The following is an 18284-nucleotide window of genomic DNA, read 5'->3' as shown; positions in this document are numbered from 1 at the left end:
GCCGGAAGCCCAGCCCCCAAAGGGGAGGGGGAGGGGCAGCCCGAAAAGAGAGCAGCCGAATCAAGCGAGGGTGGCGCGACCGACCGCGGGGCTGCCCGACACTCATTACCACCCTGGAGTGCCCGATGCAAATAGGACTGCGCTGAGTGTACGCACAGCTCTGGCCGGCCTCCCGCCAAACTTTGTGTTCGAGTTTCAGACTCGAGGGCTCCCTCACGCTCGCTTCGAATTCGCAGCAAAATTGAATTGTTGATTTTTTCGCGTTCTTGCTGAACAACCAAAGTCACATGGCACATGAGACAATTTCTCCTAGTTACAATCTTTCCCTAGTCACCAAAGGTAGGTATTATCGGTGCCAGGTCGGTGCTTTTACTCCGACAAGAGTTTTTCTAGTGCTGCGGCGGACCGTCGCCGCCATTGCCATTCATTCTCGGTGCCGCTACAACGAATATCCGAGCAAGAGCCGGGAAAAGCGCATTGACGAAATGGTGCTTTCTCCTGTTGGCCGACCGGCAACGCCAGGCACGGCAAGGCACGGCCAGGCAGGCACGGCACGGCAAGGCACGGCCAGGCAGGCACGGCACGGCAAGGCACGGCCAGGCAGGCACGGCACGGCAAGGCACGGCCAGGCAGGCACGGCACGGCAAGGCACGGCCAGGCACGGCACGGCACGGCAAGGCACGGCCAGGCAGGCACGGCACGGCAAGGCACGGCCAGGCTGCGCGTGGACGCGGACGCGAGGTATGGATGGCGGTGCTCGCTGCGGCACGGCGTGCCAAATCTGCCGGCAATCCGTTCTCTGCTCCCGCTTGCCTCGACTGCGGGCAGACTCCGAACGGCCTCGCATGCGGCGCTGCGGCATCCCGTAGGGGTGCGAGAGAGACGCAGCGACGTGGCGTGGTGCGGGGGCAGCCCTCCTGCTTCATTCGCGAGGATTCCCTTTCTTGTCCATGTTGGATGATAGCCAAGATGATAGCCCGTCCACCGCCGAGACGCTCCTCCCAGACATTTTATAATACGTTTCCCGCCAAATCCGCGGCGCCGTCTCGCGGTGGCGTGGCTGGCGTGGCTGGCGCGGTGTGTACAGCTCGGGAAAATTGATTTGTTTTGTGGGGCCGTCAGGCCGTCGGCCGTCGTGCGGTGGGATTACTCTTCCAGTGGCGCCGCCTTTGAGCCGTCCCGGGATTAGCATTCGCTTTCTTTGGGGGAAACTTTTTGGAAACGTCGTAACACCAACACCCGTGTGGCGCACCGCGCCGAGGCACCGTGTTTGTGTTTCCTGCCATTCAGGCTTTTGGCTTGCAGGCTTTGGGGCTTTCGGGCGAGGAGCCATGCGTAGCCTCGGCTTTAGCGACCTCTTCCCCCTCTCTCTCCGTCAAATTCAAAAAGTGGAGGTGAGCCTCCTTGACCAGCCAGCGACCGGCACCCCCGGGGGCCGCGACTTTGATTCCGGCTCCCTCATCCCCCTGCAGTCCGAGTCGTTTTTCGTCGCTCTCACTCTCTCGCACCTCCTGGGGACGCCCCACGGAGTGCGATAGAGAGACAGAGCGACGGAAACGAGCCTCGGAATCAGTCTGCGTACTTTACCCCGGGGAAGGTAAAGACGAGCCGCTTGTTGGCCCGATCCGCTTACAGCCAAATTAATCATTGGGAATTCCCCGGATGTGTCCGGTAAGCTCTCATCACTCCCCGTCCCGCCCTGCGCCGCCCGGCGCCGCCCGGCCGGCGGCCTGATTGGCCCAGCACTGAACCGGAATCAAGAATTAAGTTTCTGCGATTCATTCGTATCATTCGGAACCGAAGAAGAAATAAAGGCACCGTCCAAATCTCGGGAGAGACGCACTCAGCTGATTGCACCCAAACGCGTGCAGAAAAAAAATACGTACCTACTTGAAATAAATAAAAACAAGAAAGCAAGCCCCATCATTTTTCTGTTTCATCAGTCCAATTCGAAATACCACCTCTATGGCAGGGCCCGACATCTTGCTGCGCTTTTCTGCACACACACACACACACACACACACACACACACACACACACACACACACACACACACACACACACTGTCACGCAGTATATAATTTGAACGAGCCTCACCCAGCATTGTATGTAACTAAGTTGCAGTTTCGCAGAAGGAGGGAGCATGGATCTCCCAAGAGACTCGCGCACGTGTGAGTGTATGTGTGTGCGTGCGTGTGTGCGCCTGTAGGGTGTGTGCGGTGGGGTAATCACCGATCATCTCTGCTCTGATCACGTGACGGCCGCCCCTCCTCCCCAGCCGCAGCCATACCCCCCGCGGCCTGTAGCACAGTGGTGCGTTCCTTCGCCCCAAACCGCCACCGGCCGCAATCTAGTGACGTGCTACACCTAGTCGGAAAAGGATTTAAATTTCGTTCATTGCTTGCCTCCTCTGCACTCTCCGATTCATTTTTTGGACAAGTTTTGCCCGAGTTAGTTGTGAGTCCCAGCAGACCGGACTTTGCACACGAGGATGGGCTGAGACTTTATACGAATAATGTTTGTCATCAATACACGTATTCCGCTAAAAGTGTCCCATTCGACGGGCCGCTGCCAGCACCGCGCACGCACGCCACCACCGATCGCCGATTGTCACAGCAATTATGTAATTGCGTGCGAGATTGATTGGGCGAGACGCGGCGCGTGCAGGGCACGCAAGGCGGCACGCCGGACCGGAAGGACGAGCTGGGGGAGGGAGGGGGACGTTCCCACGTCGGGGTGGCCGCGGGGAGACCTAAACGCGAGTTGCATGAACACATCAAGATGCGTTGCACTTTTTGGTCAAGGTTCATTCATTCATTCATTCATTCATTCATTCATTCATTCATTCATTCATTCATTCATTCATTCATTCATTCATTCATTCATTCATTCATTCATTCATTCATTCATCAAATTGACTGATTCGTCCGTCAAGATTCAAGTATTTATTTATCAAAATTCACTCGCTGCATCAAGATTTACCTTCTTTATTCATGCATCGAAAGTTATTCATTCATTCGCTTCGTTCACTCATGTACCTATCCATTCGTTCATTAATCGGCTCACTCTCCATCCAAAAACGTCAAACGTTGTCTCGTCTCTGAAGGGCCCTCTGCTCCTAATTGGTTCCGGATCCTTATCCGTGCGCGCATCGCTTCCCACCCCAGGTTGTTCACACGTTTAGCCGCCCTCTCGAAATCGCGGCGAAGGACGACGTGTCACGCGCGTGGCGTATGCCTACCTTGCGTGCGTGGCGGCACGGACCGCACTAATTCGGCACGCCACGGCACGCCACTGCCTGGGAAAACACCGCGCCGCTACTCCAACTCCTCTCCGCTGCCGCTCCGCCGCTCCGCTTGGTATGCGGCGCGCGGTCCCTGCTTGCCTTGCAAAACGAGCGCAGGGAAGGCCTGGCGGGCCTGGCAGGCAAATACGGTAACGAAATGACTGTCACCGCGCCGTGTGTCGCGCTGCCTCGCCCCGCCCCGCCTCGCGGACGCCGGGCCGGGATTACGGCGTAGGGTATCCGGTTTCGCGAGCAGACAGACCGTGGTCGGCGTCGTGGTCCGCGGCCCGCCAGCCTGCACTACTTGTTGATGACTTCCAAGTGACATTATTGTCTTCGTGGTGACCGAAAACGCGATTTCGGCTTGAGCTCTGCTGCCTGCACTGCAAAGATGTTTACTGAAGTTTCCACCCCTCTTTCCACCTTTCACTCTGATTGGCTGGCACGGTGTGGCCTAGCGCCCCCTCCCCCTTCCCCCAACCTGCTAAAGCCCGTGCTCTCACTGCTACACCCCGCCACGCCACGCCACGGCGACTCGGCGCAAATTGCCAACAGCGCAAACTGTATGCTAAACACACAGCCAGCGCTGGGGGAGGCCTGACTGGCCTGACGCCCAGCCAGGGGCGGAAAGGGGGGGGGGCTGACAGGCGCCAGGTTGCGCCGCTGGAGTGCGCTGCGGATGCCGGGGCGCTCCGGGCCTCCGGGCCTCCGGGCCTCCGGGCCTCCGGGCTCCAGGAGGACGACTACTCTGGAACTGCGGCTTCTTGTTGCCGAGACACTGTCATTGTTGTTGGAGCGGCTGCTGCCGGCGTTTGTGGCGGGTTCACGACGCGACGTTGAAGCCCTGGCGGCCCTGGCGGCCCTGGCCGTGCCGAGCCGCACCGCCGCGCTGTTACAGTGTTGCCCCCGGCTGGTGCCCGGCATCGATTAGCCGCCAGATCAGGTTGCAAATGTATGGAAATCGCAAAATTGGGCGAGGAGGGGCGACTCGGCCTCGAGGGTGGGAGGCGGGGCGGGGCGGCGGGTGGAGGGACGGCGCCAGAGACAGCCAATTCCAAATTGGCGACGACAAAAGAACAATTATTCTATTTGCTCCGCTGGTGTGTACAAGCGGGTTTGAAACAGCAGGCAGCGCGCAGCACGCACAGACCGGAGGGCGGCGGCGACCCGCTCCCCGTTCCCGTTTTTCACGCATTTAGCTCCCAATTGAAAAGGGAAGGGGAGGGGAGGGAAAGGGGCCGCCCCGACGTTTTGCTCCATTTCCGCGCCGCGTTCGGACGGGGGCATTCGCCAAGCCGTGTCGCCCAAGTGAATTAAAAGTGTCTCATTCGTCCTTGGTTTGTCGGTAGTTGAAGTGCAGTGTTGGGGCTTGCCTCGTTGCCACAGTGTCTCGCGGTTCGGTTCGACGGGCGACATCTTTCTCATCGCAGCGCACCCCAGAAGGAGAGGCGATTGGAGTTTGGCGAGTGACTTTTACCTCGATGGCGCCAAGGTCGCCCTGCCAAAGACGAACAGGGCCTTCCTAATGGGTGAAGGCCCCCCTCCCACTCCCTCCTCTACGAATGCTGGAACACATGAACCCTTTCAAAGAGGCTTTTAAGTGTTGCCAACTAATTACAAGGCACTGCTCCTACCCAAAATATCCCTCTCCCCTCCTTTGCCACCCCTCCCCCTCCCCCTCTCCGACCAAATGCTTGGCGACAGCAAGGAGGGCTGCGCAGGGGCGGAACAGGCAGGTCGTCGGCTGCGCGCGTGCGCGGTGGCAGCGCCGAGGTTTTAAATAATTGTCTTCCGCACTGGCGCGCCTCGGCTGGCAACGCCCGGCAACGCTCGGCAACGCTCGGCAACGCTCGGCAACGCTCGGCAACGCTCGGCAACGCTCGGCAACACTCGCGGCACCCTCTTCTCTCGACGAGGGGATCAACGCTCCCGATGCAACGGCCTTTGTTGAAGGTCATGGGGTATCAGTCAGCCAGCAGACTGATTGATTCCGAGAGTCGTAATCGTCTCCCTGTCTCGGACGCCCATTCGTACGAGAGAGACAGAGCTGCCCCGAGGTGGCCGCCACGTTTGCTGCACCGCGGCGCGCGCGCAGTGCTTGTAGGCGCTCTGCTACTGCGGCCAACCGATGGAGGGTCGCGGACTTCGGACGTCGCGGCCGTCCCGTCCGGGTTGGCATGTGGCTGCCATTACGGGTATTCAGAATCGCCTTACAACGGCCCGGGGCATCGCGCCGCACCGCACCGCGTCGCCCCCCAGCACCTCCCCTCCCTGCTCTATCCCTCCCGTCCTTTCGTCTTCAAATGCTAGTTTCTGCCTGCGTCATTGAGTATACGTTGAACAGGTGTCTCGGCGGCCCAGCGCAGCGGCCGGGCTGAGAAAAGCCTGGGTTCGACTCCCAATGATTATGTGTGCCAAAGTTTTCCTCGGTTCCCTTCTCCAACTTCCGCTACCGAGGACGAGTCTTGGTGGCCCAGTGCGCAAGGGCAGTAGCCGCCTCGACAGAGTACCTGGGTTCGACTCCGAAGAGCGTCAACTTTTTCCTCGGTTTACTTCCCCGGATCCGCCACTGGTCCTCGGCGTCCTTCCCCCGCGGCCTTGCGTCATCCATCCGCTCCCGGTTTTGAGCAGAATGATACGGTGCCCTGGTTGTTTATCTGATGGTCGCGGCCCGCGGCGTGCCGTATGGCTTCGCGTCGCTTCGAGTGCACCGCCGCGCCCGTCCCGTTACACTACCCCTTTCCGATAAACAATTACAGTGTGACAACCGCATATTAAGCGAGAGACAGAGGGATCACCCACCCCCCGCGTCGCGAGGGCGAAGAGCGGAGGCCGCCCCGGGGTGCTGGCTGGCTGGCCGGCGGCGTGCGATGACACATAATATGACGGCCAACGCCGCGCAACACCGCGCCATTCATTCGGCTCGCTGTTTAGTCTCTCTGAAACTCGTCAAACGCCGCCACTGCTCTGCGCGCGCGACCGTCGTTTGTCGATTCGTTTGAGGAGGAATTCAGCGCGCGCGTTTGTCGGCGAGGCAGAGAGAGAGAGAGCAGTAGAGGGCGTTTCCGAACGCCACAATGGCGTGTCGACCAATCTGTGATGTCAAAGTGGTCGCAGTGGTCGCAACTCTGAAAGGAGCGCCGCCGCTTCCGCTTCTTACACCGAGTTCCGACTGGCGGGCGCTTTGAAACTTTACGCCCCGCCCCGCCCCACGTCCAGCATGCAGAGTGCACCACTTTGCCGTCACAATGCGGCTGCGGTGGTCAGGGCCTCCTTGTCCAGCACCGTGTCACGCGCGCGCCGCCCCGGAGACCAGCACAGTGAAGCAGAACTGGGAAAAAATATTTTGAAATCATGAAAACCAAATGTCAAACTTGGCGCGCTTGCTTGGTTGCGTGGGCGGCGGCGATTCCAAGGCCGAGAGACACAAAGGAGTACGTTTCTCCCCCCCCCCCTTCTCTCTCTCTCTCTCTCTCTCTCTCGCTTGTGCGGCTTCACCGACGTCCTTTTGACCGCGCCGGGCGGCCGCTCTGGAAGCTCCAAGCTCCGTGATTCTGCCGCGTTTGCAAATATTGCCCCGCCCGGTGCGGCTTCGGGGCTTTGCTTCCCACGGCACGGCGGGGCGCGGCGGGGCACGGCACGGAACGGCGGAGCCCCCAAGCCCGCCGCCACCATGGACCCATCTATTAGGCTGTTGAGAGCTTCTTGGATGCGCCCCCGATAAAAATAATTACAAGCTAATTTACCGAGAGAGACAGAGCGAGAGAGAGAGAGAGAGAGAGAGAGAGAGAGAGAGAGAGGGGGGGGGGGGGGAGAGGGAGGGGAGGGAGAGAGGAGAGAGGAGAGAGAGAGAGAGAGAGAGAGAGAGAGAGAGAGAGAGAGAGAAGAGAGAGAGTTTAGTTTAAAATTTGGTTTTATTGGGGGGATTGAAAAGTACAGTAGGGCCAGGGGGTGTGTGAATTTTGTCACAATTTTATCATGCAGGTTTAGAGAGAGAGAGAGAGAGAGAGAGAGAGATATCGGACTGAGGTCGGCGTGATTGGTGACACTGACATTCGATGAGCCGCTCTCATCCGCTGTAAAGAAAACAGAGATCGCGGTTCGCCCGTCCCGGTCCGTTCGGCGGCAGCAGCTGGATTACGCGACAATTTGGAGCGCGCAACAAAAGCAACAAAAGGCGACGCACCCCTAAAAGTGTTGTTGTTTGCTTTCGGCCGCCCGATCGTGGTGCCCGGGCAAGCCCTGGCCAAGCCCTGGGCAAGGCCCGTCCCGTTCGTAGAACAAACCTTGGCCGTGACTTACGGCACCCCCCGCCCCCCGCGTGTGTCCCGGGCCCACTCCACTCCAAATTGAATAAACTCCACATGGCCGGTTCTGGAAACGGGACGACGCGTCGAACAAAAAGCAACTGCCAAGGGTGCATGGCGGTGCGGCCGCGCGGTCGGGTTTTCGAGAGCCCTCCCGCTGGATTATGAGGTTACTTCCTGTCAGCGCGCACTCCGCACCACGCCGCAGTCCGTAGTCCGCAGTGGTCCGCAGTGGTCCGCAGTGGTCCGCACTCCGCGGCAAGGTTCACGTTCACTGGAACTCCACCGGCCGCCAGCCGCCCGCCGCCGGCCTCCCCGGGACCCCCGTAACGGCCTCGTCGTCCTCCTCCTACGTCGCCGTCGTCCTCGGAGGCATTCTTCCGAAAAACATTTCCGCTTTTCAAAACACTCACCGCGCCGCCGTGCCGCGCGCTCCGAAGAGGGCCAGACCGGGCGCGACCGTCTGTGGACACTAAATGCCTCTCGAGAGGCGCGGCCCGCTTTCATGCGTTTTACGTTCACGTGTGTGTGTGTGTGTGTGTGTGTGTGTGTGTGTGTGTGTGTGTGTGGGGCGTGCGTGCGTGCGCGCGCGCGCGCGTGTGTATGTGTAATCCGCATGAGCCAACCTCAGTTTAGCGGTGAATGAGAGCGACACCTTCCAATCCCATATAAAGCTTTGTGTGTACAGTGAGATCCCCTCTCTCTCTTTCTCTCTCTCTCTCTCTCTCTCTCTTTCTCTCTCCCTCTCTGCTGCTGACTGACGGACCAGCGGGCGCACGCATCTGGACACGACACATCCAGTCGTAACGCACACGCGTTTAAATTTAAATCGAGAAAATGAGTCTCGTCGCAGCGCGCCGCTGGCTGGCCAGAGCACCAAAATGAGCCATTGTTCTCAAAAAGACGGCGAAAGTGAGCTAATGGGACACTTCGGACGAAATGTTGGTGATATCACGTTCGCAGACACCACAAGTGATAATGGTGTATGGGTGCTTTGCTAGCAGCAGGCTGATTCCGAGCGGCATGTGTCGCGCTGTGGCTCTCCTTCAAGCCAAGGGGACGGCCCTGAGGTGCGAGGGAGACAGAGCGCTGACTATGTCTATGCTGCTACGGTCGCGGCCGCCGGGTCGACGCCACGCGGATGACCCGCTTTCCGAGGCCCTTTTAGCGTACCGCCCTTCGCTGCTTCGCTCCATCTCCTTATCTGCCGTGGCGCGCTCTGCCGGCTCTGCCTTGCCCCGCCCGGCGCGAGCTTCGAGCCTCAATCGACGCCCTCGATAGTCCACTCATTACAAACGAGTCCGTTGGCGGCTGCGTGGCTGCGCGGCTTCGCGGTGTCAGCTAGCTAGCCACCTCGCAAGGGGGCAAGGAGACACCTTGCAGAGGTTGACGTGCCATTGGCGTGACATCGGTCAAGTTAGCGACCCACAAATTGGTCGGTTTGTAATGCGTTCCTTTTTTTCCGCATCCGTGTGCGCGGAGCGGGAAGACGAACTCGACACACACGGAAATTCGATCGAGAGAAGACGACGATCGCGCGCGAAGAAAAAAAACTTCCCTCCGTCGTAATATGAAGTGCAGCCATCAGTCCGTGTTGCGTCGATTAGGCGGTTATCTCGCCTCGGAATCTCATCTTCTCGGCGTCCCGTTTCACGGATTCCATCCTTTTCAAACAATTTGCAAGTCCCCCCCACAAGTTGTCACAACACGTTTTACCTCTCGGAGATCTTTTTTCTTCCTGGCAACTTTTTTTTTCTGTTTTGTCTTACTTGGCCGGTGACTCATGTGTGCGTGCGTTTTGCGCTGGCAAGCACTGCGTCGTGAGGGAATGCCTCGGAATACATGATTGGAGGAGAGGGGCGCGAAAACCCTTCAACACTCCCCCCCTCTCTCTCTCTGAAGCGCGGTCGCTACGCCCCACCCTTCCTTGCTTTTGTAATTTCAAGAAAAGAACCTTTCTGCGGCGGATGACATCACTTTGCCACGCGATTTCCACCAATTTGTTTTCGCCCCACCCGCGGGAACAGCCCTTGCATCGATATTTTTTGCCCGCTTTTGATGCACGACGACTCGAACACTCCGCCAGGACACTCCGCCAGGACACTCCGCCAGGACACTCTGCCAGAACACTCCGCCAGGACACTCCGCCAGGAACACTCCCTCAGGAACACTCCGCCCGGACACTTCATCAGGACAGGCCCTGCAACCGGATTAGCGGGGAGTAAGACCATTCAGTCTCCACAATCGAATGTCAAAATAGCTCGCCTTTTTATCACTGATGGAAATGGCCGCCCATTCACGGAGACTGGAGACCTACATTTTATTTCATTTTTTCCCTCATTTTTTGCCGACCTAATAGAGTCCTGTCCCGGGTGTGTTCCGTCGATAAAGAAAACTAAGTGGCTTCGTCGTCGATACACGTGCAGGCGCGGGCCCAGGGGGAAAAGGGGGGGGGGAGTCTGGAGAAAGGTAGACAAGTCGCACTTTGTAGGTAGGCAACTTTAGCGACGTCGCCTCCCCCCCCCTTCAACCAGTGTCTGGATCCGCCCCTGTGGCGCGGTGGAACCTCTGCAGCCCCAGCAGCCCCGCGGGCGGACGGAGACGGCGACAGCGATCTTGGCCAGGAGGCGCTCGGAAAAGTTTGGCGAATCCTTCCGTCGTGTATAGAGCGGCAGGCGGTCCCCGCTAGTTCTTCGTTCTTGGCGCTCGTTTACTTGATGAGCAATCCCTGCAAACGAGTTACCCCGCCACCAAACTTTCGCACCATCTCTAACGAGCACGGCCAAGTGAATCATAATAGAAGATCCTGCAGTCAAAGGCGTATTGTGTGGCCGCGCCGAGTGCCGTGTCGTGCCGAGCCCGGCCGTGCCGCTGCTCGGCAGCGAAAAGTTTCGGATAAAGTTTTGAGGAGAACTCGACAACCGCCAAATTATGGATATGACGACAGAGGAGACCGCCTCCATGCTGCTTGTCCCTTCCCAGGAGCGTCCCACAGACTTTTCTTCTCATCTCTCATTCCGCTCGGTTGGGAATCCCTGCTTGGAAAAAAGGGCTCTGCTGTGCCATAAATATTTAATTAGGCCCGGGAAAAAATTGAACAAGATGGCCGTGAGAGAAGCGCTATTCTTGTTCTCCTGTCCAAACTTTAAATGCTTTGGACCCTGTGTGTCGATTGCTTTACAATGACGCTTCGCAACACGTCACGAAACTCCTTAAATTTAGTTTAATAAACATCAAGATAAAAAGAAAAATTCATATTTTTTAAAAGTTTATTTTTGCTGAGAGTGGCGAGGGAGGACTGATAAACATACTGTTGACGATGAACACAATGTTGGGCCGCGGGAACTCGTAGAGAGAGTTCCAGTGCGTGAACCGTCCTAAATTTGAAGCGATTCAAGCATCGCGGAAGCAAACCTTAGACACGCGGTCCCAGACAGCACAGCGATTAAGGTGCGTGGTTTGCACATGGCGGAGGGGGCTGAGCGCTGAGCCCGGCCGGCAGCGGCAGCGTCCCGAGCTGTGCTCGGCTTCCACTCGGCTCGGCTCGCGCGGCCCCCTTCCCCCTCCCCCTCCCTCCTCGCCGGGCTGCGCCGGGCGGGGACAACAAAACCGACAGCCAATCACAGCGCATTACGGACTGCGCCGCCAACCCGCCTCTCCTCTCGCTCTCTCCCACAACACGCTCAGGCAGTGTGTTGCGCGGCGCAAACCACACTCACTCTCTCACTCTGTCTCTGTCACTCACTCGCTCACTCTCTCACCCTCCCACTCACTCTCTCCCTCACTCAGTCGCACTCTCCAGCGGGGCTGCCTGGCAAGGCAGCGCCTCGTATCACCTCACGAATAATTTCATCAACAAGTTTTTAATTCGAGGCGAGTGTGTGGGAGGGGACGTGGCCAAATGTAACGCAATCAAGTCCATCCTTATTTTTCGTATCCTTCTGAATATGCTAACGAGCTGGGTGTAGTAGTGGGTGGCGCGGCCAACCACACGAGCCTCGTCAGATCAACACTTCAGCCCTCGCAGGCGGACAAAAAAAGCCTTCTTGGTATTCTGAAGTCTAGACTGTTTTTAACTCCATTTTTTATTTATTGAGGTGGTATGACACGCCAGTGGGTAGTTGGTCAACAAGCCGACTGGCGATAGGTGAGTGTACTCCCGATTCCAAATTCAAATTCTTTGTAAACCCAGACTTCTACTTGAGCAAGCTTTTCAGAAAACAACTTTGTCATCACGCTTTGGTTGGTCAAAGTGTTCTTTCCTTATCCCCAGAGGATTCCAGCCAGTCCTGCTTGCCAAATTGCCACTACGGAGCGTCGCTGTGGAGCGCCCAGTGGCAGTGCGCCAACATAACGGAGAGAAAGCGAGGCGAGGAAAAATGGAAAAATGCCTCCGGTTTCGAGGAGAGCAAATAGTAATAATAATATCGGAGAGAAAATGGCGGAGAGGCGCGCAGAGTGGGCCGCCGAGTGAAATGGGAGAGAGAGAGAGAGAGAAGGGGAGAGGGACGGGGGGTGAGGAAGAGGTGCTCGGTGAGTGCTCGAGGGAATGAAAATATTAACAGAATGTGATGCGAGCGAGAGGGCGGCCGAGGCGGCCACGCGAGGGAGAGAGACCGGGTGTCGGAGGAGAGGGAGCGTTGCGGACGTTGCGGAGCGTTGCGGGCCTAGCCGTGTTGTCCTATCCAGGTGTTTGTTTGCCCTGGAGAGGGGGTAAAGTGCTGCTGGGGGCGGGGCGTCGAGCGGGCCGTCGCGGTGTGGTGGTGGGGGAAGGCGGGGTGGGGGACGCCTCCCTCCAGCAGGCCGCGCTCCAGCAAGCCGACTCCAGCACCGGAGCCTGGAGCCGCTGGCCGCCGCAGCCCTGCCAGTCCAGCAGTGTACTTCCCCGAGAGCGCGTCGCGTGCGTGTGTGCGTGAGTGAACATGTGCAGCAACGAGACGACGTCGCCCAGCGGCGTGGGCCCCACGGCCATGCTGCCCTACCCGCTGTCCGCCCTCAAGAGCCTCCAGGACGCGGCCGGCAACGGGCCCCTGCCGCCGCCCGGCATCCTGCCCATCGAGCAGTACCGCCTGCAGCTCTACAACTACGCCATGGCCGAGCGCCTGCAGCGCTTCTCGGGCCCCTTCAGCGGCGTGGCCTCGCCCGTGGCGTCCGTGCCCGGGCTGTGCCCCGGCCTGGGCCCCGGCTACGCCTACGGGCCGCGCCTCGCGCTCAGCATGTCGCTGTTCCACCAGCGCATGATGCAGGCCGAGGAGCCCAAGCCGCAGCACTCGTACATCGGCCTCATCGCCATGGCCATCCTCAGCTCGCCCGACACCAAGCTCGTGCTGTCCGACATCTACCAGTACATCCTGGACAACTACCCCTACTTCCGCACGCGCGGCCCGGGCTGGAGGAACTCCATCCGCCACAACCTGTCCCTCAACGACTGCTTCATCAAGGCGGGGCGCAGCGCCAACGGCAAGGGCCACTACTGGGCCATCCACCCCGCCAACGTGGACGACTTCAAGAAGGGCGACTTCCGGCGCAGGAAGGCGCAGAGAAAGGTGAGGCATTCTGCGAGTGTGAGCGAGTGTGTCTGTGTGTGAGTGTGATTTGGGCTGTGTGATTCATTGGCGTCGCCAGGCGTCCAAGTCTCCGAGTCTCTCCTCTCTCTCCCTCGCGCTCTCATCTGGCGACATCAATAAATCCGTGAGCCGGCCGGGACGTGTGCGGACTTTCTTTTTTCCCTGGCAACGCCTCGCTAAGTAGCAATGCACACCCCCAATGCAGGCCCTTATCCCCTTAACCGCCATTATGCTCCACTCGAGGAAAAAAATCGGCCGCGCCGGCGGGGCGATCCGATGCACCTTTGCTTCACACCTCTGGGCCCGGCAGGCCCGGCAGGCCCGGCAGGCCCGGCAGGCCCGGTGGGCGGGACGGACCACTTAAGATCCCGCAGTCCATTGTGGCCAACCTAACCGCCCCAAATGGCATGGCATTGCATTGCATTGCACCCCGACTGCACTTTCGTCATCCTCGGATCAAAAGGAGCTTTCCGGCCGGCTAGCCCAAGTGGTTAATAATATAATAATATAATAATAACAATAATCCCCCAAGAAAGGTGGCAATGTCAACTCTTTTTTTTCTCGCTCCCGTCCACGGCACGACTGCAGCTGCAGCGGGAAGTTAAAACCACTTTTAATCGTGTATCTTTGGACGCGGCTACTTATCGCAACCAAGTCACACGTCGAGGAGGAAATTGAATCTGAAACCAAACTTCCGTCTATTTTTTGCGCAGGATAGGGGGAGGGGACACTTTGAAGGCAGCGGATCGGCGCTCAAATCAGACGTGAGTTGCATTAACTGTAGAATTAACTTACCTGCCCATCCATAGAACGGTAATTCGGCGAGGGTGGACTGCGCATTGCGTGCGGTATGCGTGCGGTGGAGGCCAAGAGGTTGGCCGGCCTCTCGGGTGACAAGATGCTATCGCTGCGCTGGATGCTGTGGGAACGGCCATCCGATACGCCAAACAATGTGATGCGGCCCAGACGGACCGACCCATCAATGAACCAATGAGCGAATGAATGGGCGCGCGATCGATGTACAAGTTGAAACCGCGAAAATCAGTTTCGGCAGTGGCGGCCGCTTCCCCACTGCTGCTGGCAACCGCATTTTCTTGGCCGCGGCAACGTTATACTCCCGCGGTGAAAATGGCGAAAAAATACAAGCTGCTCCGGTGAATCTGCTGAATATTCATCAGGGCCCCGGGGCCTGGGCCTGGGCTGCCTGGGGCCGCGCTGGCGTGGGCGGGGCTGCGGGGCTGCGGGGCTGGGCCGCCTGGCTGCGTGGCGCCGCACTGCATTGGAATGAGGAAACGAGAAGCACGAATTTGCATTTGTCAACTTTCGCTATACTTTTGTATTTATTTTCGTCGGGAAGCACACCGCGGCAATCTCGCCTGCTCCACTTTGCCGCCAACAAACACTACATTTTTTCGAATTTTTCCCGCGGCGTCCCTGGACCGGCGAACACCGACGCACGGTGTTGGCTGATTTCCACGGCTGCCCACCCTTCCCCTCGCATCCCCCGCCCTCCCCTTCAAAACATGGAAACACACGGCCTTTCTTCACTCCCTGCGCGTCCGCGCGTGGTGGTTGTCGCCGCGGGTATCGCAGGGTGTGCCTGTGTGTGTGTGTGTCGGTGTGAGTGTCCGTGTGTCTCTGTGTGTATGGGTGCTGTTGGAATAATAATGATGCGGCATTCTATTCGTGCACTGCGGATCCGGGCCAAAATGGCGCTGGCACCAGAACAATGCGAATGACAAGCATGAGCTGTTGTGAAATAGCATAACGCGCCTCGCCTCGCCCCGCCGCGTGGGGACGGTGGGGACACGACAACGGCGACGCCGCCATGCCGCGTCGGCCGCGTCCCGCGCGGACCGGTTTCAGCCTTCGGGCACCTTCGGGCACCTTCGGGCACCTTCGGGCACCTTCGGGCACCTTCGGGGGCATGGCCGACGTGGTTCCGACGCGGTGCCGACGCGGTTCGGCCGACACAATACTGACGGCGTCGTGTTCTGTTTCAGGTGCGCAAGCACATGGGGCTGGCCGTGGACGAGGAGGGCAACGAGTCGCCCAGCCCGCCGCCCACGCCCGCGTCGCCGCCGCTGCCGTGCGCCACCATGTGGACGCAGCACCCCCGCCTGCTGGCGCCGACGCCGCTGCCCGGCCTCACGCCCCTCACGCGCAAGCGCCAGTTCGACGTGGCCTCGCTGCTCGCGCCCGACGACGCCGACGCGCACCGCGTCGTGCTGGCCGCCAAGACGCCGCGCTACGCTAGCAGCGAGGAGGACGTCCACGAGGAGGACATCGACGTGGTGTCCAGCGACGCGGCGGACGCGCAGCAGGCCACCACGCCGCCCATGACGCCCGCGCCGCCGACGCCCTGGCCGCCGCAGTCCCCCACGGCGGCGCCGCTCTTCATGTCCTCCGTGGAGCACCACCTGGTGTCGCGGTACTACGAGCAGCTGCAGCACAGCGCCGTGCGCAGGCTGGCCATGCAGCAGCAGCAGCAGCAGCAACAACAACAACACCGCCAGACCACGGAGATCCGGGAGCTGACGCCGAGTCCGCCCGTCCGGGAACCGACGCCGCAGTGAGGAGGCGGAGGAGGCCGCCATGGAGGCGTTTCTAACTGTGATCGGACGGCTGGGCCCTCTGGCCTGCCCTGGCCAAGGCCCTGGCCCGGGCCAAGGCCCGCGGCGCGCCAACCCCACTGGAGCCCCAAGGCGTCGAGGACCGCCAGGACGGTGCTGCGCGGAAAACAAAATACGTTTGTTGTTGTAATCGACTTTGTTCTCTTACAAATACTTGATCGTGCCTACCAGCTTGTCGGTTGCTGGTACCGCATTGATTGCAGCCAATCGACTTTAGCCTAAAGAACAAAGTCGATTAACAAAGTAGTATTTTTTCTGTGCGGCGTCGGAGTGGCGTCGGGTCGGCGTCGAAGACTGTCCTCGACTTCGCTCCGGCGGCACTCCGACACGTCGCTCGCGTCGCGGTGCAGTGCGAGGGATCCTGCGTGCTTGTTATTTCGTTGTAAGCAATGGTCAACATGCGTCCCGAACCCCGAGGGCGCTAGACAGTGAACATTATTGTATTATGTGTATAGTTTAATGATCGATATTAACCCTGTTTATGTACCTGAACCCTTATTATCGTGGAATATAATTTGTCTTATTTATTGTTTGTAAATTTGTACAAAATAGTCAAATTCGTTGATGGATAAACGTGTTCAAAAGAGGAGGAAGCACGTATTTGCAGAAGCAGCGGAATTTTGCACAGTCAAACATCAAGTTCCTTAAAATTTCAAATGATTTTATTACGTTTTTTGTAACCTCTGAGAAAATGGCATATGGAACCACTTAAATTTATTCTGGCTTTTTGGAAAGCGCAGTTCTAGAAATAATGCCACGGGCCATAGCTTTTGTAAGACAAGAACGCTGAAAACCGCATACCAAAACAAAACGTAGTAGTGATAGCTAGCAATTTATCGTTCCAATAAAGCTGGAACAATGTTGTATACTCGCACAAGCTCATTTCCGAACCCCGACCACCGAAGTGACACCAAGTGACACCTAACGACACCAAACGACGAACATGATGGCAGTGTGGCGGTTCACGCAGCGGGCGCACAGGTGCTTTTGCGGGAACGGCACGAAGCTATTGTCTGGGAAGGGACACTGTGCAACACTGGACTTCCTCGCCGATGCTTATCGCTGTGAAAAGCCGGGCGAAGCAAGGCGAAGCAAGCCAAAGCCGGCCAAAGCCGAGTCCGGCCTGTTTACTTTCCTCAATGGAACGCTGCGCTTCGCTGAGATTCGTCATCAGGAGAAGTCATCTTAGCGCGTCGCCACGCTCGGCCCAGCTTTTACAATAGCGGAAAAGACAAACTTTTGAAAGTACACAGTATTTACTGAACGAAGTTTTGATGGAGTGATACGTATCGACAAACAGTCCGTGTCACAGAGGTACCTCTCTCAACAAGTGAGTATCCGCGGTGACGCAAGTCTAGGACAAATAGAATGTTCCAAGTGTGGCGGCGGGGAATGTACTTTTCTCTTCCCCTTCCCGAATATGATTAGCATTGAGGTAAACGTGTGACAAAGCGCTTCCTGTGTGATGCGGGGGGATGGGACAGGACTGGAGTGACGGAGGAAGCACACCAACCCTACACAGCATTGGCAGTGCATTGGCAGTGCATTGGCATTAGGAGATCGCTATCTCGGGCCACCAGGGCCACCAGGGCCACCGCCCTCGCTGCCTGATTCCGACCAGGGCTCGTCTCTCTCGCACGCATGGTCCGTCCCGCAGGAGCGCGAGGGAGGCAGCGCGCGGGCCATTCTGCAGCAAAATGCGACACTTTATTTGTCACGCAGGAACACGGCCGATCCCCGGCGATAAGCAAAGAAAACAGAGACCACAATAACAACACGGAACAGCCATTCAACGGCCGCAGCCCTCCATGCAAAGTTTGCCCACACATTTTTATTCCTTTCAAACACTTGGACTTGGACTCCCCGCCCAGCAGGCTATCTCTCTCGCACCATTGGGGCGTCCCGCAAGGGCGCGAGAGAGACAGAGCGACGAAAGCAGAGTTCAGCCTGTCGCGTCGTCTTGGAGGCGGATTTATAAGACTTTTTTGAGAGGGTGCGAGGGAAACATCTGCTGCTCGCGCAACGAACTGGTCCGCGGCGCACGCGTGTTGCCACAAAACACGACGAAGGGACAGAGAGAGAGAGACAGACGGACAGAGGGAGCCCGTGCTAATCGCTACGTCACAATACGGTCATCAGGCGGGGCCAGGCGGGGCGGGGGCGCGGCGGGGGGCGGCGACGCGACGCCAGCGACGTGGAAGACATCGCATTAGTGCCCGTTAAGAGAAACACGTTAAACACAAGATGGCGGCCGGTGTTTACCCTAGAGTGCGTCCATTTACAGCCCGGCGGCACGGCCGAGCACGGCAGCCCCACCCCGCGCTGCAGCCCCCACCCAGTATCGAACGGACTGACCACGTGGCGTCGCGGGGGGTTCACACTTTGGTCGCTCTGTCTCGCTCGCACTCGTGGGGCGTCCCGTAGGGGCGCGAGAGAGACAGCGCGTTGAGGCGCTGTCGGCTTGCCAGGCTTGCCGGCGGGTGGCTGCTGC

General features: G+C 58.5%; 1 protein-coding gene across 1 annotated transcript; it reads left to right on the top strand.

Moving 5' to 3' along the window:
* The first annotated feature begins 12482 nt into the window (after window positions 1-12482).
* LOC117652213 (forkhead box protein I2) lies at window positions 12483-16659 on the top strand. Its single transcript, XM_034396953.1, has 3 exons — window positions 12483-13139; window positions 13874-13924; window positions 15164-16659. Exons 1-3 carry the CDS (start codon window positions 12516-12518, stop codon window positions 15734-15736), a joined length of 1248 nt encoding a protein of 415 aa, XP_034252844.1. The 5' UTR covers window positions 12483-12515; the 3' UTR covers window positions 15737-16659.
* Window positions 16660-18284: the final 1625 nt, after the last annotated feature.

This window comes from Thrips palmi, unplaced genomic scaffold (genome assembly GCF_012932325.1).
Source record: "Thrips palmi isolate BJ-2018 unplaced genomic scaffold, TpBJ-2018v1 HiC_scaffold_10, whole genome shotgun sequence".
NCBI classification, from domain to species: domain Eukaryota; kingdom Metazoa; phylum Arthropoda; class Insecta; order Thysanoptera; family Thripidae; genus Thrips; species Thrips palmi.
Note: the sequence above shows the minus strand (reverse complement) of the source record. Positions and strands in the feature narration are given on the sequence as shown.

What these genes read in the sequence shown, in the direction of transcription:
- LOC117652213 (XM_034396953.1), top strand. Translation starts at nt 12,516, where the DNA reads ATGTGCAGCAACGAGACGACGTCGCCCAGCGGCGTGGGCCCCACGGCC. An exon ending in GCAGGAAGGCGCAGAGAAAG is followed by an intron (nt 13,140 to 13,873) that starts GTGAGGCATTCT and finishes TTTTTTGCGCAG; the next exon opens with GATAGGGGGAGGGGACACTT. An exon ending in GATCGGCGCTCAAATCAGAC is followed by an intron (nt 13,925 to 15,163) that starts GTGAGTTGCATT and finishes GTTCTGTTTCAG; the next exon opens with GTGCGCAAGCACATGGGGCT.